Source organism: Solea senegalensis, unplaced genomic scaffold (assembly GCF_019176455.1).
Source record: "Solea senegalensis isolate Sse05_10M unplaced genomic scaffold, IFAPA_SoseM_1 scf7180000013113, whole genome shotgun sequence".
Lineage (NCBI taxonomy): Eukaryota > Metazoa > Chordata > Actinopteri > Pleuronectiformes > Soleidae > Solea > Solea senegalensis.
Window position 1 is genome coordinate 115,431 of NW_025320758.1, and position 26,612 is coordinate 142,042.

Here is a 26,612-nt window from a genome sequence, read left to right on the forward strand (position 1 = left end):
TCTGTGTAGTGACCAATTATAGCAGCATGATGTCGTATGAAAAACAGCACAAGTATTTTGACCTAAAAATGACTGACCTGAAAATGCAAAATTATTTTTATATCCTGGGGCGTTTTGTTCTTGGTTAATAGTGAATGAGTTCCTTCCTTTAAAGTTTGTCTTAATTGCGTAACCAAAACGTTCACGTACAAGGCGGAGACTCCACAAAACAGGACAGAGAAGAGTTTTATAGACATTAAATGTACCTGAGACTCTAAGGTAGTGGCACCTCTGAAACATTTCCATAAAATCTCAATTTGTTTGCATCTTCATGACCAAAGAAATGAAATATTGGGGGTGTTTTTTATGAAAAAAGCAGGACCCATTAACTGAACTAAAGCTAAGATAATCAGATTTAGTATCAGTGTGTAAAAGTCCTAAAATGTTACGAAGCATGCCCCAAACTTTAAATTGTCTTTTTTTTTTTTTTCATCAGTCAAACCTTCATTTATTTCCATTTGGAAGAAGCCAAACAACTTGAATAAATGCCTCCATTTTCCATTAATTTATATTTAAAAGTGCAGCCTCATCTACAAGATTATAGATAATGGAGCGGTCGGGTTTAAATGTGCCTTATTATTCTGAGTGGTACATGAAAAGAACAGTATCTGACACATCTCTCATATTCTTTGCAGTGCAATTACTGCAGGTCGGCCACCACTGACACTTCCCCTGAGATCGAACCACTGTCAGGGATATGATGGAAGGGTGCAATCTTTCCCAAAAATGTATAACTCACTGTATCAGCACCGACTCGTTCAATGCATATTATTGTATTATATTTAGTTTAGTTTTCTATGACAGACTGCACTGAGGGGACCCCACAATGGGTAACTCCTACCGGGGGATACAGAGGACATTGATTTCAATGCAAGAGGTGGTGACTGAGTCAAACTCTGCCTCAAGCAACAGCAGTGATATTGCATCTTCAGTCTTAAAGCTGGAAGAGCCTCAGACCTAAAGAGTGTTCAGAGTGTGGATCATTGCCTCACTTGCTCTTGGACAGAGCATATTTTGCAATTGGCCTGAAGGCTCGGCTGAGTTTTTCCTCATGGACGCAAACATGTGCACTCTGACAGGAGATTCTCCTGTGCATATAATAATTATATCCACCCCAAATTACCTTTGTAATAGTTTATTCCACATATTGTTCTTCCTTAGGCCCCTTTTCCACCAGAAACGTTTATTAGCAGCAGCTTATTTACCTTGGATGCCTTATGTTAGTAAGTACAAATGAAGCTTTAAGCTGTTTGCCTCAAGCATATTAGAGAGCTCAACTCTTTTATAACTGCACCTCCAATTTGTTTCTTTCTCCAATTAATTAGACTTGACATCAACACAGCTCTTTATTCTGACCTATGACCACAAACCATTGATTATTTTCACATTTTGATGGGGCATTTGTATTTTAACTGGTGCAGCTTTCCAGACAGAGGTCCAGGAAATATACACTAGTCCAATTTCAATGTGCTGTGACATGCAGCCGATCATATCACACTGGATGCATGAGCAGAGAGCGTCTGCATCGATACATGCCTGCTGCCCGTGTGATACATGCTTTTCAGGTGTGTCTCAACCTTTAACCACAGTTTAAGTGTCCTCTTTTTTATTTCAAAGTAAAGAAGAGAAGTGCAATCTGGGCACAAGTGCTTTAAACTTACTAATACTTGTTTGTGTGTTTGGTCTGCAGGTCAGCACTCTGGGGAGGGAAGTGGCTGACCTTGGACGAGTAATGAAGAGAATGGCTGAACTCATGGAGACCCTCATGTCATCAGTGCCACCGTCCTCCACAGGCTGCCCCGCGCACTTCTTGCAGGCCCACGGCGGCGCCTGCCTGCCCCACCTGAACCCTCCTCAGACTTACCCTCCTCCTCAGACTGCCTCCACCTGGACAGACACGCCCGTGTCGTTACCCACTTCCCCGCTCACAGTCCCACACCAACATGGTGCGATATGCAACATGGACTCCCTCACGCACAGACCGCAGGAACTCCAGCTGAGGTACACCACTAACCGCAGCTCAACTCCACCCCCAACGCCCAACTCATCAACTGTGCACCTGCAGCCCTACATGCCTTCCTCTTCTCCCAGCTCACTGGAGACTTCCCAGCACAAAGGCAGGGCTTGTGGCTCAATCAGGTCAAGGGTACAAAGTCCACCTCCGCAGGACGGGGGAGATGAGGGACCTCATCCGAGCTCTGGCTGTTCTCCTCAAACTGAACTAGGGGGAAGCTGTCACGCGCCGGCTAAGGGTTTGTAGCAGCCCTCCATTTGAACTCTGCAGAGCTTTTACAAGGACAGTTTTTGGAATAGGTTCCTGAACTGATCATCTGATCAACCCCTTCATATCACTGCAGGACATTTGCAGGGATGCAACTCAGATTCCTTTTTATTTTAAAGGCACGCAATTAAAAATCCAGTTGCATGACAAAGACGTATAGAAGGTTTAGGTGTGATAGCTTTACCTTTATATAGAAACATAGTGTTTTTAGACGACATACAGAGGTTTGGGTCAAACGCGGAGCTGCATGATAGCAGTTCAGCTCACCTCCAACCTACAACCCACCCACCTCGAGGCTCATTCAGAGAGCAACGTGCCATAATGGAGGACAAGAGGGATACAGTGGAGAGAGTCCTTTTTCTGTCCTCTCTTTTCTTGCCTCTGGCTGTAGATGGTTCAAGGAGGGCTGCGATGGTGGAGAGGAAGAGGCAGCATCGAAAAACATAGAGGGGAGGGTTTGGGGTCGTTAACAACTGCCCCATCTGTGCCATTTCGTCTCCTTTTTACCACTCGCCCCTTGCTCAGTCAACCCATGCCTGATGCACTGGATTGCTTGTGACCAGTGCGTGGCTGGTCAGGGCAGCACAGCATGGTGTGAGGAGAGAGATGGGCCGGCGTATTGTATGCTCTTCACCACTGGCCCGCAGGAAAGAGGCGTGGGGGAGGAAGAAGTTGGATATGGAAGTGGCGGTGGTGGTGACAGGTGGGGTGTATGTTACGCCTGGGGCAGCACAGCCTCTGCTCTTGTCTGTCACACTGAGCCCAGGGAGAGTTTCTCCCCTCTGTGTTTCTCCGTTCCACTCTTTCTCTCCATAGACCTGCCACTCCTCTCTTCCTCCCTCTCTCTGCATGCCTTTCCAAGCCTTTTGAGTAGTGCCTGTAGACTCACATTAACATGCTGCATGTCACCCTGTGGAAATCCAGCTTGCCATTTATGTTATCTATTTAGTGGAAACACACTTCAGCCTTTTAATAGCTGATGCTCACATTTACTGATGCATATTTATTGGACACGGGCTTAGTATAAACTAGGAACAAGTTAATTTTAGGAACAAGGTAGTCGCCCCTGTTGTGAAGTGGCCTGGAGCAAACCACCTATAATATTCATAATCCATGATGCAGGCCACCCAGGGTAACTAGCTCTTGAGATGTGTTTTCTCAGCAGAGCAAAAGGCAATATTCCCACATAAAAGCACAATAAGGAAATGGAGATGCTTTTATATTTCTATGAATGTATCAATACTAAAGATGTATTTTTTTACCTCAAAGAATGCAAGGGTATGGGGCGGCGATAAATGAGGCTGCCGTATCTGAGGTTATGGCAGCAGTGTTTGCTGGTACTAGCCAATGCAATCCTCAACCAGGACAAAGGTCAGAACTCTTGGCCCAAACAGATCTACTGTTCTCTTTTGAATTCACGTAGGTTTGACTCCTCCTTCTCTGCAAATGGAATGTACTGTAATCAAACTTCTTTTTTTTTTCCCTTAACGTTTTGATATTTATTAGATATGAAAGCGACATGTTATGCTAATAAACAACAACTATGACTGTTATGTGCCGACATCTTGTCTTTGTTCGTAGAGACATTAACATTGTTATCACAGATTGTCTCATCCAGACAGTTAAACGAGTGTATTAACAATTTGAAATGAAGAAAGAGTTTTATTGAGGAAAAACACTGCAGTGGTACATGGACACCAGATTTTGTACGTTAAATTTTAAATTTAAGTATAAAACTTGAATAAAAGTTTGTTTGAGTTTTTGTCTCAATGTCCAAAAACAGGCCAAAAAATGCAAACTATGTATAGGCGTTTTTCCAATTCTAATTTTCACTTCAAACAGGCACGGTTGATTATGAGAGGGACATGAATCTTTGAAAAATATAGACAGATAATAGTTAGAGTTTGCTGCTGCCACGGCCGTGTTTCAAGGTCACAAACAATCAGAGTCGTAATGAATTTGCAGACACAAAATCCTTGAAGGATCTGGAACTAGCACAGCTATATTGTTTGGTTAATAACAAAAAAAAAAGAATTATTCATATCCAGCTTCTCCACTGGCACACATAGATGCCAGCAGCTGCCACAGTTGTCAAAATCTCATGTGATTTATGTGACTGATGTGCAGAGTATACTGTGCACTCAAAAAAACCAACACATTTAAAATCTGCAGATCTCTGTCATGCAAGACTCCAGCTTGTCCACACTCTGTTTATAATAGTATTGTGTGTTTGTTTTGTGTGTGTGTGTGTGGGTGTGTGGGTGTGTTTCCTTTGTTATCCGCTGCTACGGTTCATCTGTGGTGAAAGTGAGCCAGTCGTCATGTCCCACTGGTGTCGTAGCCGGGGGATGAAAACTGAGTAAGTATGCGTGCAGAGGATCACATTGACACACCTGTCATGGGTCCAGCTGCTCTCACCTGCGGAGCTACAGGCTACTTTGTGTGTTAGGAAGCAAAGGGAGGTGCTTTTCCTTTATGTATGATGGAAATAAAGTGTTGTTTTTTGCGTGTGTCTCTTAATACTTTAAGAGAGACAGGCTGTACATGAATATACAAACGCATACACTCACAATATTCCCCACAGACTCGTGCTTGTGTGTTTTACTGAGTGGCTCCTTTCAGGTGGGTGAGGGCGTGTTTGAGAATGATGTTTGTTTTTTTTGTTTTTTTGTTTTTTTGGTGTGTATTCAGCAGCGCCTCCATCACATCTGTGGAAATGCTGTTATTTAGCTGCAGGTCTTCAGGATCCATCCATATTTAATGGTGTACAGACAATCCCAGTCTGGGCTGTTTATGCATCTTTTTTATCCACTTGCTAGCAAACTCATCTTTTATTCACTCCCCCACTTTATCAGTCATTAGCAAACTCAGGCCCACCTGCCTGCATCCTTTTTAACACACACACACACACACACACACACACACACACTCGTCTTTCCACTCAGGATTTTCGATTAAAGTTGTACTCGTGAGGAAAAGAGAGAACAGGGGAACACAGAAATGCTAAGAGGAGCAGGTGAGCGTCAAAAGAACCAGAATGTGGACAGATTTTTATACCTGAACGTGCATTTTTATGATTAATACACACTTAACTCAAGAGTTTCACAGTTGCTCTCTTGATGTGGGTCACATTTGTTTAAATCGCTCCGTTCACGCCGTGTGATGACGATGGGCCTGACACAAATAAAGCAACTATTGAACCCTGCCCACTCTTTTCACCTCAACACACACACACACACACACACACACACTCTTTTCCGCTCGCTTCCATTCAAATGAGCACTTTGTCCCCGTGTGAAAGGAGCCTCTTCTCTCGTCCTCCACCACAGAACTTCTCTCTACGGTGATAAAAAAATCTGTCCATTTCTGCAGACATTATTAATGAGATATGGCAAAAGCTGCCAGCTGTGTTGTGCTTTTTCCATTCAGCCTTTTCCTCTTTAGCACTGGCTGCCCGGTGCCCCAAGAAAAGTAGTCAAGCTATGTCCTGAACCAAAGACATATCATTTTTGGGGGTTTCTTTTTAAATATGTGTGTGGTCTGACTTGTGCGCTTGTGTGTGTGTGTGCCACTGGTTGTGTGAACCTCTATGGGTACCAGGAGGTGCAATGCATATGTAAGAGTTGGCGTCCGAATGTAAAAATGTCTCCAAATAAGGGCTTTACATTTATCTATCACACTCTGTGGGAGGCTGCTGAATTATTTCTGCCTTCAACTGTTGCAGAGTGCTCCGGCATGTTCTAAGCAGCAGACCGGAGGATCCCCATCATGTCCACTAAAGCTCTGAGTCAGTAGCTGTCAAACGTCGTGTTGATACAACGGTGATGTTGAAAACAGTCTGCACTGAAGCGCTTCTTCTGACACTTACAGAAGACGATAAAAGGAATGTTATCCTTTAAAGCGCTGCTAGGCAGTTAGACATGATGTACCTTTCCCTTCGACAACCTTTTTTTGTTCTTTTTAACCATCGTATCAAAGACTATTTCATAACAGGAGATGTCGAATAAAATATTAAACCACCTGGTGATATTAGGCAGTATCAGCATGAGCTCCTTTCTGACACAAGCTGAGATGTAAACGTAAATCAAATCAACATTTTATTTGTAAAGCACCGAATCACAACATAGATTACCTTAAGAGCGACAGCAACAGCAACTTTGACTGAAAGTCAACACAAACCCCCAGTCAGGTCTGATAGTTTTGCTGCTAGGGTTTGTACATTATTTCCTTTCAGGCCTGACACATTTATGTAAATCGATTATTTTGGGATTAACATTTTTACAACCACTTTATTTTAAGATTAGCTGAGTTTGACTCTCTCGGGCTACATATTTTATGTTTATTTTCTGACCTGCGTTGTGTTTTTCCCCCTTGATTTAAGCAATTTTGTCAGACAAAAGCCAAAAAGACTGGACGCTTCTTTGAGGTCATGGCAATTGATTGAACAAAGCTTCTGGAAATAAAGGCCATTCTGTTCATAAACGCTCATGAAAGGTTCACTTTAAATGTGGTTATTTAAAACACGTAGAAGCAAAAGTGGGGCCACACTGGGGTGGAGTAGTAGAAGACTCGGATTCGTGAAGCCACTCCCAGGTTGAGGGCCTTTCAGTAAAGCATTTGCATGTTGCAGATTTTGGGATTATGCAAATTGGACACCCTAATTTGACCCTGTGTCAACTGGGATTGGCACCAGCGCCCTCTTGTGGAGGATAAAAGTACGTATATTAATATTATTATATTATTTACATTGAGTTTCACCGTTTCAAGCGTCTGTGGATAACTCTAGGCTGACAGGACATGCACTGGACTGTGCAGGAGAAGACAATTGTATGTCACATGACGCCTAATCAGCATCATTGTCACGGTGCTGAACACATCCAGTTACCCACTGTCACTATTGTGAATTCACTGTAAAATGACGCAACATCCAAGCCTCTACAACTTCAGTGAAGGGTCATAGGTCGTATGTAATTCATTCATGTAAGCAAAAAAACATGAATGAATGAAAACATATGCATGTACAAAGAGATATACTACAGTGAAAACTGTGCTTGATCTTGATTTTAAACCTCATACGATATCATTTTTCATTTTACACAAGAGCGATGTGTTTTTAACCCAAACGAGTACTTTTAACTGACAGTATTTAATGTAACAATAACGTTATCCAGAATTTAAAAGGTGCTAAAGTGCCTGTGCCACTAGAAACTGCCTGACACGTTTCTTCTCTTTTTTTTCGTCATCCTAATTGCTGCTGCAAGCCAAGTCTTTGTCACATTTCAATGTACTTAATCTTTGCTCAGTGTCAGCGCTGGTTCCCAAGGCTTATCCACACAGACCTAATTGCACAACAAGCACACATTACAAATCACTGGAAACAACAGTGTCTGAGTAAAATAGACTCCGGGCTCTTTCAGGGAATGCACACAGTAAGTACAGCCACCACTGTCGCGGCTGAAATAGCCCCATGGATCTTCATGAAGAGGCTACAGCCTACTTCCTGCACCACAGCGGCTGACATCCGTCTGAGTCACTGTGGAAGATGTGCGTCTTTATGTGTGTATTGAATGGGGGCTGGCAGGAAAGAAGAAAAAGCAGAGATATAGTTGTTCACACTATACATATATATATATATATATATATATATATATATATATATACACATATGTATATATATACATACATATATTTACTAATTGAGTTAAAGTAATGGCACATCTTTCACCTTTCTAACGTTTATTGTCCGGTTTGCATTGGTGATTATCGTCACGTTAGAAAATCCCTCTCCTGCCGTGCATCTCCACTTTATCCCTTCTCTCCACTTAGTGTTTGAGTGTGCAAACTGTGACCTCTCGTCACTGACCCACCATGTTGCCTTTCTTCAACAACAGCTACCTAGATAGAGGTTATGTAACTTCCGAGAAGAAGAAGAAAACATGCTAATCAACAAATGTCGCCCCTTGACCTATGCCTCGCAGCTGCAGACTTATGACTGGTTTTCATTGAAAAGGTTCTGTGTACTTGACTGGACTAAGTGCATCATGGGTTAAAAGGGACACTACTGTACTGTGTGATGGAATATAGGCAGTTATTAGCACTCAGTGCCTCGAGGCCGAGAGAGAGTTACATGAGGAAAGGATCAGGGTTTTCCCTGCCTGACACTCACCATCCTAACCTATGTATAAATGTAAATATTTATTACCCTATGAATTAGAATGATGGACTTGCTGGATGGAGGTTAATGTCGGCTTCAGACGGCATCATACTTATTACAGCCACAGTGTTTAAAGCATCACGGTATTGACTTTAACCACAGGAGATGTGTAGCAACACATCTTTATGGATGTTTATCATAAGGTTAGTGTGTGCAAAAAAAAAAAGGTTAACAGATCTATGAGTCTGTTGGGGCCTGATCTGTGGATTTTGAAAGCAAACAGCTCCCTCTGCTGTTAGCAGCTGATAAAGGTATTTTATTTATAATATGTCATGTATAGTATTTCTATTTTTTGGAGGTATTCGTTATAGTTTTAGTCTTAGTTTTCATCAGAAGCCGGTGAGAAAACATAGTTTTATTTGTGAAATGACTAATAAAGGATCTTGAATCTCGAATAAACAAAAGTAGTTGGAGTTGTTGGCAACTAATCAGTGTTTAATCAGAGTTAATTAATCAAATCTACATGTGTTTCACACTAGGAGGAGACAGATTTGCTTTCATGGGACTATGTGTGTGTGTTCTTGTATTTATATCTTTGTGAGGACCAAAAAAAAATGTAGAAATCATATGTAGTGAGAACATTTGGCTGATCCTCATTTCTTTAAAGGGCTTTTGGGGGGTTAAGACCTGGTTAGAACTGGGTTTGTGTTAAGGTGAGGGTAAAGGTTAGGATTATCCACTTAGTTGTGATGGATAAGGGTTAGGGTATAGGGAATGCATTATATCTAAGGGGGTCCTCACTATGAATGAAGTGTGTGTGTGGGTGTGTGTCTTAGATATGTCCGAAAGTCTCCATAATGCCCAGAAAATGCACCATGATCTAATACTTGACTCATAGAATTGGTGGTTTGCAATTCTGTCTCCTGTCACTCAAACTTTTTTTTTTGAAATGGGCAAAAACATGAATTGGAACAAATGAATGAATTAAAGATAATGGATTTTTCATAATATATATAATATATACATGTGATAAAATACACAACAAAGTCACTGAAGCTAATATCATTTAAATTGTATTTACAATCCTTAAAACAGGAACAAAGATTTTTCTGAAAAAAAGGGATCACATTTTGTACATACTTTCAGTGAGGGCAGAGGGAATCATGGTAAATATAAGATAATACCCCATCTGCCTATAGGATTCACAGTCTTTGTCTAGTTTCTATATCAGGCACCTTGAGGTGCCACCAGCTGCTCAAAGTGCCACTGTTGTCTGGGGTGATGGGTGCACGGGCGGAGGAAGAGATCCCCCGTGCTGCTGTGGGCATCCACCTCCTGTGGGACTCCTTCATTCACTGCTTCCACACATAACTGAGACCGCTGGTGAATGAGTTGGCCCCTCAGCTAAAGCAGGAGAAACAGTGTGTGTTAGTGACAGATCTCTTTACATGCAGTATATGCTGTATATTAAAAAAATAAAATAAATAAATAAATGCCTTACCTTAATGAATTTCCACTTAAGTGTGCCGGTGGTGGGACAGGGAGAGAGGACAACCCTCTCTCCTCTGGTGTCCAAACACAAAGACCCCATCGGACCCCAGCGCACTTCACCCTCAGAGTTGAGATCGTAATGCTGCAACGAACGGCAGGAGAGAACGTCTGTATCGCTGCAAGTCGCCTCACTCTGCACTACACTTTCACCACTGACACTCTGTCGTCATGGTTACCTGACTGCCCGTCCCACTGCACGGTGCCGTGTTCATGGGTCCGCCGCGTGGTTCCTGTCCTTGATGGTAGTCTGCGCAGCTGCCGGTGCCGACGTTATACAGCTTCAGACAGGCACAAGCACGACACATCAGTGAGTGTGTTCTTGTATTATTTAGCACACTTGTCAGGACCAGTAGTCCTTATGGAGACCAAAACCTGGTCCTAATATGGCAGGACCTCATTTATGAGGAAGTGATTGAGTTTAGGGCTAACATTTGAATTCTGGTTAGGGATAAGATCTTGAGTAGGCTGTCCAAATGAGAAATAGGAACAGATCACTTTTTGCAGACTTTTTGAGTATTTTCCTCGTCTTCGCTACCATTTTCCAAGATTAGATTGTGTTAAAAAAACACATCTATTCTGCACTTGTGGACAAAATCTCACTACGCCCAGAGTGAACCACTGCCGAATTAAAACGCTGATCATAAAAACTGAAGGAGTTACAGGAGGAGAACTTTTATCCTCTTATTCAACATGACCAGGTCTCTTAATAAAGTAAGAATTAAGTAGTCCCTGTACAATAACATTCAAAGGACATAAAACACAGGGGGAAAAAAACAAACTTAAAAATACATTTAAAAAACACAACATCTCACATTCACGGGGCAATAAAAACCGAGAGAACAGCCGTTGTGCCAACAGCTCACACTGGAGAGGAAGTGCGTCGTAAGAGGAGCTTTTAAAAAAACAGGAAGTGCAAGAGGTCTAATATTAAACAGGCAAGTCATTCCTCTGAGCTTCAGCCTAGTTTTTTTGGTACATTCACAAGCAGCTGATCAGCAGATCGGAGAGACCGCAATGGAGCATAAAGCACTGAAGCAGGTCAGAGATGTAGCGTGGAGTAAGGCCATGCACACATGCAAGTCTCCAGTGTGTGTGTGTGTGTGTGTGTGTGTGTGTGTGTCTCTCCTGACAGTGCAGGTCTGTCCTGTGGGATGTAGAGTTGTGGGTAAACCGTGGTCAGGTACCAGTGGAAGTTCCTGCAGCCAAGATTGCTCTTCAGTCGCAGGCGCTCTGTGATGTTCGGGCTCTCAGACTGCACATAGAACATTTTCATCAGGCTCATGTATGAACAAAACTCACAAACACAAACACACACAAACACACACACACACACACACACACACACACACACCTGTCGGATGAAATGAGCCAGGGTGTTTCTCCTGTAGAAGATCTTCCTGTACGCGTCCATCCACGTGTCTGCAACGCGGATCTTGTTCCTCTGAAGTAGCTCCTGGTCTGGGAAGCGGTACGGCACGTGGTGGTGACTGAGGTGAGCCACGCGAGAGCAGGGAACCACCTCCATGGAGCCACTGCAGGACCACACCTACAATAACAGGATAGCAGTAAAAACAGCTCAACAAATGTGTTGTTTTTATTTACACTGGCCCTTTAAATTTAATAACTGGTGAGACACTCAAGGAAAAAAAACACTCCCACAGTGTGTAGGATTTAGGGGCATCTAGGGGTGAAACTGCATATTGCAACCAACTTGAATACTGTCAAAACAACAGTTTGATGATAAGTTCATTCAAACACAGTCACAAATGTCAGCGCTTGTAAAGTTCCAACTGCATAACAAATATCCTGCTCCTATGACGACGAACATCCCACATCTTTACAGTCATAGCAGTTTTTTCTTTTTCCAATATCCGACTCGTACTAGACTGACACAGATACTGTATGTCGTATCAGCTCATCCCAAATAGATAAAATATTTGTTAGTATTAAGTATTTGTAGGGAAGAACTCCTGAGAACCAGAGAGAGTGACATGTTGCTTTGCAGACCATAGTATCTCCTTTTTGCATGTTTTTCTGACCAAAGTCAGTGGTTTCACAACATTTTGCTCTCACACTAGTGCATTCACCGACTGGCCAGGACATTTCCAGACCTGCAACGTCAGATTTCCATTTGCAAAAAGCATCATGTCCCGGCACAACATTCCTGAAGCCCTGACAGAAGGCAACTGAATCATCCAGTGTTAGTCACCCCGAACATGCTGTATGTTACTTAGCATGAATCTCTCATCTCTGTCATCCCAGGAGTGTGTGAGAAGTGGAGGACTTAAAAGTTCATGATAAATAGTTTTTCTACATTACCCTGATTGACAGCTCGATTTGTTCAGCCCCCCACAAAAGCATCCCGGGGTCATAGGCTCCCGTCCTTTGGAAGAAATGTCTGTCAACGGCCAAAACCTCACCTCCTAAAACAGGAGACCTGTCACGGGGAGAGAACGGTGCACTTGGCCCATAAATTTGAAGTTTATGTTCAAGCCTGTTTATACATTCTATAACAATTCTTTTTGTTAATAGTTTTCTATATTGTACTTTTTACATATTATGTGGAAATGCATGTTTATTATTTATAATCTTTATCTTTACTGTCTTTGCTGCTGTGGCTAACAAAGGACTATTTTATTCACGTTTTTGTCTCTTTATTATTATTAATAATTATTAGAATTGTAAACTTACTTTAGAGGTTGCACAGCTGAGTCTGGGTCCTGGTCTTGAAGCGGGGACTTGGATTCCCAGTAGAAGTCAAGTTTCCAATCAAACACTCCTCTCACCGGCCACCGGGTGGCATTGTACTGAAAAGTCTTCCAGTCTATGACATCTATGATGGGGGAGACCACTCTGGTCCTGCACAGAGAACATCCATTTCATTCATTTTAATACACCTTTTGTTATTATAGCACACCAATATGCTCTGGTTCACATACCAAGAAGCCATGTGTGTGTGTGTGACATGACGCTCAGAGGAAATGAATTGAAAAGATTAGAGGAGACAGACAGATAGATAGAGAGAAGAAAGGAATAGCAGAGTGGTCAGATATGTGGATGCAGAATCAGGGTGAAGAGTTCAGCCTGATTACTGGCGGTAATTAAATCCACGCTGCAGGCAGGCTGTGGCACAAGATTAGAGCGCAATCATGAGAGCTGAGCAGTGGATACACATACACAGCATATTTACACCCCTGCTTTACTGCTGAATGAAGACGTGGTCAGGAGTGATATCTCTCACACTTCTCACAAGTGTCAAGCAGTGGTTTGGATTGTGCCATGTTTTTCATTACAAAACTCAGGCTCATCTCATATTGTTTTGTTTATCATTTCAAATCAGAGAAATGTCAGTGCTATTTTTTGTTCTTCTTGTTATAGGTCATTGGTTGGAGAAAAGAGTACCGGTCCTGGGCCACTCTCTCCAGCAGTGGTTCCAGCCAGCCTTTCTGGCATTCACAGTGGGAGTCCATGAAGACCAGCACCGCCCCTGCAGCCCTGGTAGCGCCCAAAGCGCGGCACCCACTGACACCCAGGCGCTTGGTGCTGCGAATCAAACGCACCCCGTCCAGATGGGACACATACTCACTCAGCACACTCTTCAGGTGACCTGAGAAGTGACAAGATAAGAACAATGGGTCAGCAGGGATGGATGGATGTCAGGGCATTTTTTAAGAATAATATTAAGATGCAGAGAAACATAACCATGTTTTTATAATTATTAGGTCAGACAGGTTTTTACTCATACTAATATAGCACCCACTAAACATCTCAGATGTTTTATCATCCAGCAAGAATACTCAGGTCTGATGATGCTGGGTTTTTTTAACAGTACCCAATGTTGCCCAAAAACCTATGCACCAAATGTGTGCACCACCGTGCCCAGCAGCATCAGAGATGCATGTTCTGTTAATATTGAAACAATGTCAGCGACACAGGAGGAAGTTGCCTTTCTGAATCTGCCTTTTACATATTTCAAAATAATATGTGCAGGAGGATTTGTTACTGTACTTAAGAACAACATTCATGTATCTGTACTTTAATTTGTTATTTACATTTCTATTGCAACTTATACTACATTTCCTCTATCTTTGTTACTCATTACTACTAAATAAAATCAGAAGAAGAAGAGTTATAGTATTGCCATTCACACACTTCAACATGGGGTTAAGTGTGTTGTTCAAGGACACATAGACTAGCAGAGCCAGGAATTGAACCCACAACCTTTCAATTGAAAGACAACTCGCCCTGCCACTGAGCTACCATGGCTCAATCCTAACTCCTCACTTTATTAATACTTTTACTTCTAAAACCCAAGTACATTGTATATCAGAAAATGACTATTTGATACTTAAGTACAGTAAATGTCATCAACTTTAAGACTTATATACTAATATTACAAAAAGTGAATTCAACTTCTACCAAAGTCATTTTCTCAAGCGTCCATTTGAGGTACCTTGCTGGCTCAGGTCGTCCACCAGCAGAACCTCGTGCAGATACTGTTTGGGTGCAGTGTGGAGGACACTGTGCACGGTGCGCAGGAGCGTGGACCAAGCCTCGTCATGGAAACAGATAACGACACTTGCCGATGGAAGCGACTCGCTGTACTGTTCCCCCAAACACCTGTTGGATTGAAGACAAACACACAGTCTCAGCAGGGCTTTGATGAATTGGGTTGGTACATATTTCACCATTTTTACCCGGGGTGGCGCGCCTCGGGGAGCCTCCGGTGCAGTGAAATCTTCTCGCTGACCACCTCGTTGAACCCGTGCTTCATCACTGCCGCCTGCTCCGTTTCTTTCTCCAAACCCTCGAGGAGAAATCGCTCCTCTTTGTCCATGTCTCCGTCAGTTGCGCTGTTATCCTTGTTCGCTCCTCGCGCGAGAAGCACCTTGTAAGTTCCCTTCTTCAGCGGCGGGCTCCTGTTGTCCTGCGTGGATGCCACGAGTAAAAGCTGGTCTTCTTGTAGTGATTTCAGTGGCGGGAGATCCCGGGAGTCCACCATGACCTCCAGGTCCAGTGGACTGGAGAACCGCAGCAGCAGCGGCCCATCAGGATTGTGACGACTGTGCGTCTTGTCGCGGTTTAAAAGGACCGACAGCGTCAGTGTGACGAGGGCGAAGCCAAGAAGCAGCAGCCAGAGACAGAGCATCCTCCTCCGGACAACAGCTCTGCCCCACGACCTCATACTGGAGAGTACAGAGAAGAAGAGTGCTTCCTCTGCTTCCTTGGACCTAAATGTTGACTACATGTCACCATGGATTATCCAGGAAACATAAAAGAAAGAGGGCGCATCTGGTCAGACGCGCAGTGGAGCGACTGACAACGACAAAACCCTCAACTTCCAAAGGTGCGCAGACTTTTATCCAGCAGCTCATCCCGAGGTCCTAAAGCCAGCTGCGCAAATCTGAGCTCACAAACAGCTGGAAAAACAAAACACCTGACGCATCCACCTGCGTCTCCACCTGCTCCAAGATCTAAGCGAGCTCACAGTCCTGTGATGACATTTCTGCGACAATTTAGACGAATTTGGGGAAAATAACCCAGATTCCAACTCCCCTGTGACGCACAGATCATTACAGCAAACAAACAGGTTTAAAGCTGCATTTCTATCAAAGTGAGTTATATAAATAGTTCTTACAAGAGCTTTTATGTAGAAATGGCAGGAAAACTATATTTTTTCCCAACAGCTGCAAGAGTGTGTTATAAATAACAGCACATTGCTGTGGAATGAGACAGTGTTTTATATTTCCTCCAATTTCTCTGTCATGCGTCACACATCAAATACGCGCGCGCTCTCTCGCTCTCTCTCTCTGTCTCTGTCTCTGTCTCTCTCGGTCTCTTTGTCTCTGTGTCCAGCTGGCGGTGAACCTCCTTGTCTTATGACCGTCTGTCGATGTCTGGAAGCCTGGCGGTCCCAGCTTCGAACTCCGAGGATCTCCGGAGCAGATCTTGGCAACGTCGAGCGCTCAGAGCTGACACGGAGTGTCTCAGGTTTTTCTGGGAAAGTATAATTTGGAGCAGTGGCGCTGCACAGACTTCAGGGGAACAGCGGCTCATGTGGAAAAAAGGGCACCCAAACTACTAAATTTTGTATTAATAATAATAATAATAATAATAATAATAATAATAATAATAATAATAATAATAATAACACTCATTAGCGAGTGTATCTTAAAGCACTATAAAGCAAGATAAAAGTATGACCATGAAAACATTAGAACAGCAACAAAAAACAGTTCACTGTCTCACAGAAATTCATATTTAAATGCCATTTTGGGACATTATACATGTTTTAATTGAGCATTGATGTTGTATATGGGCTGCATATACAATCCAGTGATTTTGACCCGTATCGGACCAATCCTGATTCCCATCCCTATAGTCCAGATCTGTTTTATTTTCATAGTTTCACTGTCTTTTATTGCATTTTCCTTGATTTGGCCTCCAGACAACACACAGTAGCTGATATTCCAGATTCACTACATTTTTGTCTTATAACGCAGAGGTCCCTTTTCTCTTCAGAGTCAAGGTTGAATTTGGAGACAAATTAGATCCAGCAGCTGCAGGAAAGTCCAAATTCTTTTCGTGAGCTTGACCAAATAAAAGGTTAACACTAATATTTCTTGGCCAAATCACCCCTGAATACTTTCTTCCAGGACAGAGTGGAGCTTTGAGTCATTCTGGCTGCATTTTAGATGACTGCACCATGTCCTGGTGTGGTAGTGTGACGGTCCTTGTGTTTGACTGAGTGGGTTGTGTTTGTAGCTCACTGATTTCCTCCCATCACACACAAAAAGACACTCTCCTCCCCTCAGATCAGAATGACAGAGCAGAGTGTCTTCTAAAGACGATGATTACAGCGTGCGGTGCAGAGGACAGGGGTGGGGGAGGGTCACCTGGAGGATGAAAGAACTAAAGGGGACAAGAAAGACAACAAGGGGGAGAGGGTGGAAAAGAAAGAGAGGATTCAAAGTTCAAAGACATGAGTTGACCGGCTTTTGACTTTGTGCTTTTGTGTGAAAATCATTGTAAGATGGTTAAAAAGGAAAGGTTTTCATGTTTTTCCAGAGCTGCACCCTGAACACTCCCATATGTTCCATCCTACAGCCAAAACACACACACACACACTGGACTGAGGTCTCCTCCGCCAGCACATTTTCAGACACCAAAAGAACATGGACACACATATGCACACAAACACACACAGAGAGAGAGAAGGTCCAGGACACTTTCCCGGGAATGTGCCTGCATTCCACCATCTGACCAGAAGCCAGGGAGTAATGAGAAGGCACGACAAGCACTCGCATGCACTCAGTCCCTCTCTCTCTCTTCTTTTTCCTCGTACAGCACCATGTTGACTTTGATTCATTTGGACAGTCTTATCCCTATAACTTTAACCACAACCAGTTAATGCCTAACCCCTAACCTTAACCTAACCACAATTCAAATCTCAGCTCTAAACTTAACCATTGTGTCTCATTAGGGCCAGGTTCTGGTCCCCAGGAGAACTACTGGTCCTGACATGGTCAATGTTTATGTCAGGGGAGGTTCTAAAGAGGGCACAGATGCTCTTGCACACACATTCTTGTACAGCAGTCTTAGTGCAGACAATTCCTTATGCCTTTACATAAACCCTAACAATCAGACATGTCTCCCCTTAAAACCAAAGTTTAACCCTCAAAAAGCCCCTTAAAGTTGTGTGAAGCAGACAAAATGTCTAGATAGATAGATAGATAGATAGATAGATAGATAGATGGATAGATGGATAGATAGATAGATAGATAGATGTTGGAATTTGAATTTGGCAAATAACACAACATGCCTTCCGCTCATAAACCATCAGAACGAGTCATGAACCTTCTCTCAGCATGACACAGACTGTGTGAGGAGCAGGCAGCAGCGCAGAGGTGCTGCCCTCTACAGGACAATGACCAGCACTGCGCTTCACTCATATTTCTTTTCCTTTTTTTCATAATTTCATGATAATGTACCATATAATATCTTTAGCCGTGGTTTGTGTGCTGTACTTTTGCTCAGTTGCCATGGAGACGGAGTGATTGGGCTTTAAACTGACACGTTCAACAATTCCACTCGTGTTTCCACTCACGTGACGTGAAAACAATTTAGTGACAGTAGAAAAAAGAACATCAGATCTTTATTTGATCTCTGCTCTTTTACTACATATACATACAAATCGGGATGTGATATAATACACTGTGTGGCTTTGTAAACACTGTATTATCATAGTGAATGAGTCATTCAGATTTTATTGATTATCCTGTAACTGCATGTGCGTAAAGACCATGCTCACCTCCTGTATTTGCCACATCTTGGCTGCAGTCTTTTATCAGTTTATAGCATGAATTTAATCTGAATGTGTGCCTAAAAAAAACAAAAAAGTCATTGATATTCAAACTTGATATCAATTTGTGAATTAGACACTCGTGATTTGACGCTCATCACGACACGTTTTCTTTTAAAAGAAATTTTAAAACTTAATTTTTGAACAAATATTTTTTTATTATTATTATGGGAGCCATTTGATACAGATGTCAAACTTCCCTCGTGACAGCAGAAGATCCGCGCAAGTGATGCCTTTCGTCACATGATTAATTGTGGGTCGAACTGAACAGTCGAGCAGGAGCGGCACCATGGGCATCATGCGCTCTCCTTCTGCTTTTGTGCGGCACTTGGCACAACTGCGCAGAGCTGCGTCTCACTGTGACGCAGCAGAAACTGGCACAACATCCTTATTATTATTATAATAATAATAAGAAGACAAAAAAACATGATTTATGACATCAATATTGTCATCATTATTTTAACATCTATAGTTGCATATTTCAGTAGAGGCAATTGACAATTTTATTTAACCCAACAAAGCATTTAATATAAAAGATAATCTGTTTTCAAAAGTCACATTATTTGATCATGAAACTGGCGCACGTGATTTAAAACAGTCAGTGTTTATGAAAGCAGGTGATCCACAGGTAAATAACTTTAGATTATGACATGAATAAACGCCTTTTCATATTAAAAGATGCACATTTCTTTATGTATCAAAGTGCAGTTGGGGTAAAAAGGGGAAGGTTATGTGTGTGCGTGCGTGTCATTTCATCTCTCATGAGATTCAGGAAACTAATGAGGGATGAGATGCGTCTCGTTATAGGAAACATCACATGTTTGTGCGCTCAGCGCAGCCAGATTAAATTACTGGACATCAGGACAGGACAGAGGACAGTCGTCCACGAGCTGGACGAACAGACAGAGGGGAACACGCTCCGTGGGTGCAGGATTTGGAAGTGTGGAAAGACAACGCTGTTTTTTTGTTGTTGTTTTTTTTTTATTTTGAGATTTGCATTTTTACCTCTGCTGAACAGTGGAAAATGGAAGCCCTGTCGTGTATTTTTCTTTTGGCCTTTGTCTTCTTTGTTAACCAGGTCGATGGACGCAGACGTAAGTTGTGCAAACATGTTTTAAACTTCAGCTAAATGACATGATAGAGATGATGTAGATATATTAAATGCAGACTCATTTGCTAAATGCTTGAATTTCATCATTCACCCAAAACATCACAAGACTGTTTCAGTCAAATTATTTGTTTGACTGAAATATCTGAGTGCAGCCGTTTCTAAATATAAGAATACAAAACTGATGATTCTTTTTGGCATTTAACTTTTTTCCTTCACTGTTCTGTTATCTGTCCTGTCAACAGCTCCACTGCACTCACAGTCCCATGAGTTTAATTAAGGCGTGTGCTCTGACTGTGTGTCATTCTCCAGTCTGACTGAATATCACTGAATATCACACATTCTCCCATAAAACAGGGACAAAATAATAAGACAGAGTATAAAAAGTCTGGCACTTATAAACACAGAAAACAAGAATGTTCGTTCAGTACAACACCTCAGGAAAATCTCTCTTTTTAATCACACTATTGGTGAAAAGAATTTAACATTTTGGTGGCGCTAAAGGTGTAGGATAACACGTCTTTAGAGGTGTACACATACACCTACAATATGACCAAGGAATCTACATTGATGTCCAACAGAACAAAATAAAACATTTCCATTTTCACTTCATGAACATGTGAAGGTCAAACTACATATTTGATATTTAAGGTGTCTCCGCTTGTGGCATAATCTGATTATCTGTGCAGAGTTCTGCTCACACGAGAATGTACTTTTTCCTTTTTTCCCTTAATCCAATTAAATATGGAATTTGTTGTTAACATCTACTGTTCATATGTGAACAGAAGACATTTTTGTTTTCAGTCCGTCTAAATCAAGAGGGAAAGACATGTACAGGTATGTCCATGATGGATGGATGGATAAAATTCACTGGATTAGCTATAACTACATAACAATACATCCAACCATAAAAACTTATGGCAATTATCATCACCTTGACTGCACATGAGGAAAGCTTGAGCAATCATAGGTTTTAATTTTCCACAGGGATTTTCACGGCAGGGGTGTTGAAACAGTGAAGGCAAAGAAGGCATTTGCCCGGAGGGTCGGCTCAGGCTGGAGTTACACATTTGTCAAAAATCCCCTTACGAGTCCCAACACACTACCCTGCTGCCAATAAAGGCCTTGAAAGTCTTTTAAAATGTTTCATGGCCCGGGAGTCTTGTAATGTGGTCCGGTCTCACTCTCTCTCCAGCATACAGTGAAATGTTCCCTCACAAACACGACGTGGCAGGGAAGTTTCCTTTTCCAATTCCACCAATCCCTGGCTGGGATCCAGACACCAACCCATGGGACGATTACCTCTACCCACCACTGAACCCCAAACCAAACCAGCTCATGCACCGGAAAGGTGAGCAGGGTGATTTTCATTCTTCCTCAGACATATACAGTGTGACATCATGTTAATCAGAAACATTATATACCTCTTGGCAGGTAAACCCAAGGTTCGTCTGACCAGCGACAGTCCGGCTCTGAACGGCTCGTCTATCTCCTTCACTGCCAAACTGGAGTATCCTCCGTGCCAGAAGGAGGATGCAAATGGGGACCTTGTCTGGGATGATCACTGTGAAGATGGTATGGAGCTGGAGGCCTCAGGTGCTGCCAAGAAAGCCAGGCCAGGCCACACCCCCAAACACCGCCCAAAACACATGACATCAGGCTGCATCAGTGTCTGCAACATGCACACAATAAAAAAAACAACAACACACAAACCAATCACATGAGTATAGGAAAATAGCAAACTTACTTAAACTTAATTTGCAGGAGATTTGATTTTGCACATTGACAGATATCACCCTATATAACTGTATTAATACATTAGGGACTACACACTTTACATCAAACCAATATCTGGCAAGTAATTCAATCACATCAACATATGACATTGTCTGTTAAACGTATTGAATCAAGGCATAAATTGTCCTAAGAACTTAGTAAACATGGTAAATATTGTGTTTGACACATTTGACCGAAAACTTCCTGCTACGGCTGCAAACACGGCTGGAGAATGTTCACATTTGACTCATTCTTCATATAAGATGTGATTTAAGTGCATATTCTCAAAGAATAAACTCTTAACTTTGCTGTCTTATGTCGGCTACAGCTAACGGACAGGTCCGTTCTGGTTATGTGTACAACTGGACCTCCTGGTTGGACGACTATGGCTTCGGAAAGTGCACGGACGCAACAAAATGCAACGTCTTCCCCGACGGGAAGCCCTTCCCTCAGAGCAACGACTGGAGACGCAAGAGCTACGTCTACGTGTGGCACACGATGGGTGAGATGTGCACACGAGGCAGAAACAAGACAAGGATGTGTGGTTTGTCTTTCCTCTTCACTAAATGTCACCCATGTGTTTCATCTCAGGCCAGTACTACGAGACATGCGACGGCTCGTCCTCTACTTTGACCATCAACACCACCAACATCCCACTGGGGGCAGAAGTCATGGAGGTGTTGGTCTACAGGAAACGTGAGCGCAGGAAGTACAGCCCCCTCAGCACAGACAACACTGTCTTCTTCGTCACAGGTGGGCGACCAAAACAACACGCTCATATTTTAAATCCGACACTACAACTAATCATAATTATGTTACAATTGTGGGAATCGCTAACCCTAGGAAAAACTCATCATCTATCACTGCCTCAGATAAGATCCCCGTGGCGGTCACCATCTCCCAGAAGGCCGCGGTCAACCAGTCAGAGAACGTCTTCTTCCGAGGCGAGGACGTGGTCTTCAAGGTTCAGCTCCACGACCCCAGTGGCTACCTGAAGACCGCCGAGGCCATCGACTACATCTGGGACTTCAGAGACGGCAATCAGCTGGTGACCCACCGCGACGTGACCACGCACACCTACAGCGCTCTGGGGACCATGACCGTGAAGCTGGTGGTGGAGGCAGCGTTTCCCGCGGAATGTCCACCAGCTGCTGCCACCACGACTCCAAAGAGCTCCAAGTCATCACTTCCTACAGGTGCTGGGCGGGGACAGTTACTTTATGGAGGGCATATGGTCAAAAACACCCATTTTCATTCATTATTTTGCCCCTTTAAACGGCAGTTTTTAAACGTACTTCCAGGTGTCAGTAGGTGTCTTTGATACTTGTATCCTGTGTATATTCCTGTCTTGTCTTACTCCAGAAGCTCCCACTCCTCCACCCAGGACTCATGCAGCCACGGTCAAGCTGCAGACCACACCAGGTGAGGTTCCACCGTGTGATTTTGATAGTTGTACGTATGGATAATCCACGTCTCGACGCACACACTTTATCGCCGCTCCCATTCGTTTCCTGTTTCAGCTCGACCCAGCACGAGGCAGCCCCTCCCCTCCTCCACTGCCTCACCAGGTTTGCCTACTACGGAGCCCCTCCCCCCTGCCAGCACGCCCTCAGAGTTTGACCCCACCACCCTGCCCTGGCTCCAGGGCACCAGGCGCCTCAACAATAACCAGTGTTTCCGCTTCGCCTATGGAGTCTTCATGGGTAACATCACTATTATCGGTAGGTTGGAGGCTGTCGTGTCCCTTTCACAGTCAGACTTTGACCAGTTTAGGACAGCGGACGCACAGTTCCAGAGATGGTCACTGTGTGTCCATTAGCAGCGGAAAATCTGACCAATTTTCTGAAGAGGAACCTGTTGTTGGAATCTGTGAAATATTAGCATGTTTGCACTCAGAACTAAGATGGCGAACACAGCAAACATGAAACTTAATTTAATTAAACCACTGCAGTACATATACATACGCATAAATATGGCTTAAAACTGTATTGTGGAACATTTAAATATAATCAAACATCCGTTTTATTTAAACCATTGCATTGCTTTGCGTTTCTTAGTATAGCGACAGAGTAAGATGGAGTACGGGGCGTAAGAAGCGCCAACGAAACCTGGTCATTCACCAGCTGCTTGCCTCCACCCACCTCTGCACTGCTGGTGTATACACACAAATGCTCCCTCAGTCAGGTCTGATAGTATTGTTTAACAGAAATAATGTTACAGAATAATAAAGTCAAAATGAACAATCACCAAAAGCGACGCACTGCAGCTTTAAAGGTGGGGTTAGAGACATGATGACAAAAAAAGAAGACAAGCGACTTTGTTGTCTTGCCGTTACAACAAACTGCTCCTCAACCAGTTTCACTCACTCACCCTGAACTGACCAATAAACTTCAGTGTTAGTGGTACCTTTGGCCACTAGAGGGACCTCAAGACTTAATGAGATGTTCCACAAGAGACAGCTTGATACAGTTTTTTTTGTGTGTGACATGTTTCAAAGGTTATCGTACAAACACAACATTAAACTACTACTAATAATAATAATCTTCTCTCTATCACTACACTGACACTAAAAGCATTCATCTGTTCTCCTCAGAGCCAAAGCACAAACTCAACAGCCAACCAAACAGTCGCATTGTGGACGTGTTGGCTGCCAGAGTGACCAAAACGGACATCAGCTTCTTGGTGAAATGTCTGGGCGCGTGAGTGTATAATCATTTGATTATGTATACTATTTCACTATCACTTAAACGTGTATAGGCTACAACGTGTTTGGCAGTTCGATCCCCGTGGTTCGTCAAACCCACCCACCGGGAATGGAGGGAAGCCTAAAAAAAGGACAGGAAATCAGAGATTAATAACCTAGCCGTGTCGTAATACACATCGCCACATACTGTAATAAATACAGTGTATGGTGTCCAGTGTCAACCATCCAAAGCAATGTACTGTACACAAGAGAGGTGAAGAAGAGAGTGCAGACAGGGTGTCAGGGGTGATGTGTGACAGAAGGACAGCAGCAAAAGTGCCATGATGTACAACTTGGAGACGGTGGCACTGTCTAAAAGACATGAGGCAGAGATGGAGACGCTGAGATTGTCAATGAGGGTGACAAGGATGGACAGACGCAGAAATGAACATATTTGAGGGACAGCTCAGGTTGAACGGTTAGGAAATAAGGTAAGAGAGGTGAGGCTGAAAGAATAATCTTTTTACTCCACCTCCCTCTTTAACAATTCTTCTTAAGGTTTTACTTGACTACTTCATAATGATTTCTTACAATTCTGTCTCTGTGTTATTTGAATTCATTTAATTCTAAATAAGTTGTTGAATGTTGCCGTACAGCAGCAGAGTCTGCATTTATGTGTCGTATTGTTTGCATTTTGCTTCAGCTGTGGTCCATTTTGGAAGCTGTGAAAATGAAGGCATATTTCACAGATGTAACATAGTCACTTGTTGCGATGGCCCATTGATATTATGTGATGTCTGGTCATCCTCAGCATCCCAACTTCAGCCTGCACCATCGTGTCAGACCCCACCTGCACTCACGTGCGTAACATCATGTGTGACGACGTGCCGCCATCCCCAGAATGCCAAGTGCGCCTGAGGCGAACCTTTCTGGAACCTGGGACTTACTGCGTCAACATCACCCTGGAGGACTCCAGCAGCCTGGCCCTCGCCAGCACCACCGTCACCATCAACAAGTCCCAGGATGCACCTGGTTAGTTCCACATTACACATTACATTGCAAAAAATGTTCCTTTAACTATTGTTCTTCCATCGTCCGAGGAAATTTATGTTTTTGGGCAATCTTTGTTTGTTAGCAGTACAACTCTTAAAGTATAGGGCGGATTTGGATGAAATTTTTTGGGGACGCACAGTCGATTTTTCACCGATGTTGGTGTAGCTCTGGACAGGAATCCAATTTGAGGATTGAGCGACTACTAACTTTGCAAAATAGTAAAGTGTAAATACACTGTGGGAAGTTTTGTGCCTTCTCTCGCCTCATTTTTTTATTTTCAAATGTAGTTTCATAAATTCATTCAGATCAATGTTGTCTGTACATGCAGTCTCCAAGACTTCTCACACCACAGAGGTGGTGCTCTCCTCCAGTGCTGTGCTCGTGGCTGTCTTTGCTTTCCTCGCCTATCTGATCTACAAGTGAGTGGTCGTCCAACTAAACAGTCCATCACCCTGCAGCATAAGCACAAGAAGTCCTAATGATGACAGTGTGTTTTTGTGTTTCTGTCTCTCCCAGGCGTAACAAGGTTTACCGACCCGTTCGTAGATCACTAGTGGAGGACGCCTGCAGCCACGCTGGAGACCGCATGGTCCGCCTGAGGGAGGCACTATTCCCCCCCTGTGAGGAGAGCCGTCACCTCCTGATGGAGAGGCGCCCTGTGTAGGCTTCATGGAGCTACACCAAAGTTCTTCTGCCACAAAGGCCAACATTACAGATGAAAATTAAAAAAATTATGACTGATGAAGTTATGATGGCAGGAACAGATTTGCATCTATTGAGAATTATTAGCAATATAGTACTTATTTCATGTCTTTGTTTGTGTTGTCTGCATGAAATGGCTAATGCTACAGCAGATCATGATTGGGAGGCTATTGGAGGATATCAACCGTGAAGTCAGGAAATTAATCAAAAGTGCAAATATTGTGCCAAGCATCCCGTAACAAAACCGTACTTTATGATCAAATAATACTGTGGTCTACAGTTGAGTATGAAGTCATTAAAATAAAAAGCTTTAAAACTTGACACAGTGACCTAAATAAAGATTGTGACATACTAACGGACATACTGTATTTGTGTATTATTGTACCAAACAGTCAGTCATCATCTAACCACTTTATCCTCCACCAGAGGGTCGCGGGGGGTGCTGTGCCAATCTCAGCTACATCGGGCGATAGGCAGGGTACACCCTGGACAGTTCGCCAGTCCATCACAGGGCCACACACAACTAGAGACAAACAACCATTCACTCTCACACTCACTCCCATGGTCAATTTAGAGTGTCCAATTTACCTACTCCCCACATTGCATGTTTTTGGACTGTGGGAGGAAGCCAGAGTACCCGGAGAGAACCCACGCACACACGGGAAGAACATGCAAACTCCATGCAGAAAGGCCCTTGTTTCAACTGGGGCTCGAACCCGGGTCTTCTCGCTGCAAGGCGAGAGTGCTAACCACTACACCACCGTGTGGCCTATACAAATAGTACTCTTCTTTTTTTAAAAAGTGAAGTTGGACAGAAGCAACAGCAGCAAAAGGGAACTCAATTTGAATGGAATGGTCTACAGGAAAATTTGCTTAAGCCATTAGATTCACATATCTACACAT

The 26,612-nt window shown here is 43.1% G+C and overlaps 3 protein-coding genes across 4 annotated transcripts in view; 2 read left to right on the top strand and 1 right to left on the bottom strand.

Moving 5' to 3' along the window:
- Window positions 1-3,873, top strand: part of kcnh8 (potassium voltage-gated channel, subfamily H (eag-related), member 8) — a 50,902-nt gene extending 47,029 nt beyond the window's left edge. Inside the window, exon 16 of the mRNA XM_044015229.1 lies at window positions 1,730-3,873. Coding sequence (XP_043871164.1) covers window positions 1,730-2,299 — 570 coding nt within the window. The 3' untranslated portion in view covers window positions 2,300-3,873. The remainder of the gene's footprint in view (window positions 1-1,729) is intronic.
- Window positions 3,874-9,525: 5,652 nt separating this feature from the next.
- On the bottom strand, window positions 9,526-15,852 carry LOC122760161 (polypeptide N-acetylgalactosaminyltransferase 15-like). The gene is made up of 10 exons (XM_044015233.1): window positions 14,723-15,852; window positions 14,479-14,645; window positions 13,428-13,632; window positions 12,717-12,884; window positions 12,345-12,462; window positions 11,377-11,571; window positions 11,146-11,277; window positions 10,202-10,303; window positions 9,976-10,107; window positions 9,526-9,878 (listed from the first exon to the last, which is right to left on the bottom strand). Exons 1-10 carry the CDS (start codon window positions 15,208-15,210, stop codon window positions 9,702-9,704), a joined length of 1,884 nt encoding a protein of 627 aa, XP_043871168.1. The 5' UTR covers window positions 15,211-15,852; the 3' UTR covers window positions 9,526-9,701.
- A 3,376-nt stretch (window positions 15,853-19,228) lies between these two features.
- On the top strand, window positions 19,229-26,068 carry gpnmb (glycoprotein (transmembrane) nmb). Of its 2 annotated transcripts, none has more exons than XM_044015227.1 (12): window positions 19,229-19,481; window positions 20,691-20,846; window positions 20,930-21,091; window positions 21,600-21,773; window positions 21,863-22,024; window positions 22,144-22,467; window positions 22,634-22,693; window positions 22,792-22,992; window positions 23,865-23,970; window positions 24,766-24,986; window positions 25,336-25,426; window positions 25,524-26,068. In XM_044015227.1, the coding sequence occupies exons 1-12, from the start codon at window positions 19,412-19,414 to the stop codon at window positions 25,669-25,671; spliced, it is 1,875 nt and encodes a 624-aa protein (XP_043871162.1). In that variant the 5' UTR covers window positions 19,229-19,411; the 3' UTR covers window positions 25,672-26,068. The 2 variants fall into 2 exon arrangements, with proteins under 2 accessions (XP_043871162.1, XP_043871163.1); XM_044015228.1 differs by having other exon boundaries at window positions 20,930-21,070.
- The last annotated feature ends 544 nt before the right edge of the window (window positions 26,069-26,612 follow it).

What these genes read in the sequence shown, in the direction of transcription:
- LOC122760161 (XM_044015233.1), bottom strand. Translation starts at nt 15,210, where the DNA reads ATGAGGTCGTGGGGCAGAGCTGTTGTCCGGAGGAGGATGCTCTGTCTC. An exon ending in AAATCGAGCTGTCAATCAGG is followed by an intron (nt 11,572 to 12,344) that starts GTAATGTAGAAA and finishes CTGTTATTGTAG; the next exon opens with GTGTGGTCCTGCAGTGGCTC. An exon ending in GCAGTGGGACGGGCAGTCAG is followed by an intron (nt 10,108 to 10,201) that starts GTAACCATGACG and finishes CGTTCGTTGCAG; the next exon opens with CATTACGATCTCAACTCTGA.
- gpnmb (XM_044015227.1), top strand. Translation starts at nt 19,412, where the DNA reads ATGGAAGCCCTGTCGTGTATTTTTCTTTTGGCCTTTGTCTTCTTTGTT. An exon ending in TATGGAGCTGGAGGCCTCAG is followed by an intron (nt 21,092 to 21,599) that starts GTGCTGCCAAGA and finishes TGTCGGCTACAG; the next exon opens with CTAACGGACAGGTCCGTTCT. An exon ending in CTCGCCTATCTGATCTACAA is followed by an intron (nt 25,427 to 25,523) that starts GTGAGTGGTCGT and finishes TGTCTCTCCCAG; the next exon opens with GCGTAACAAGGTTTACCGAC.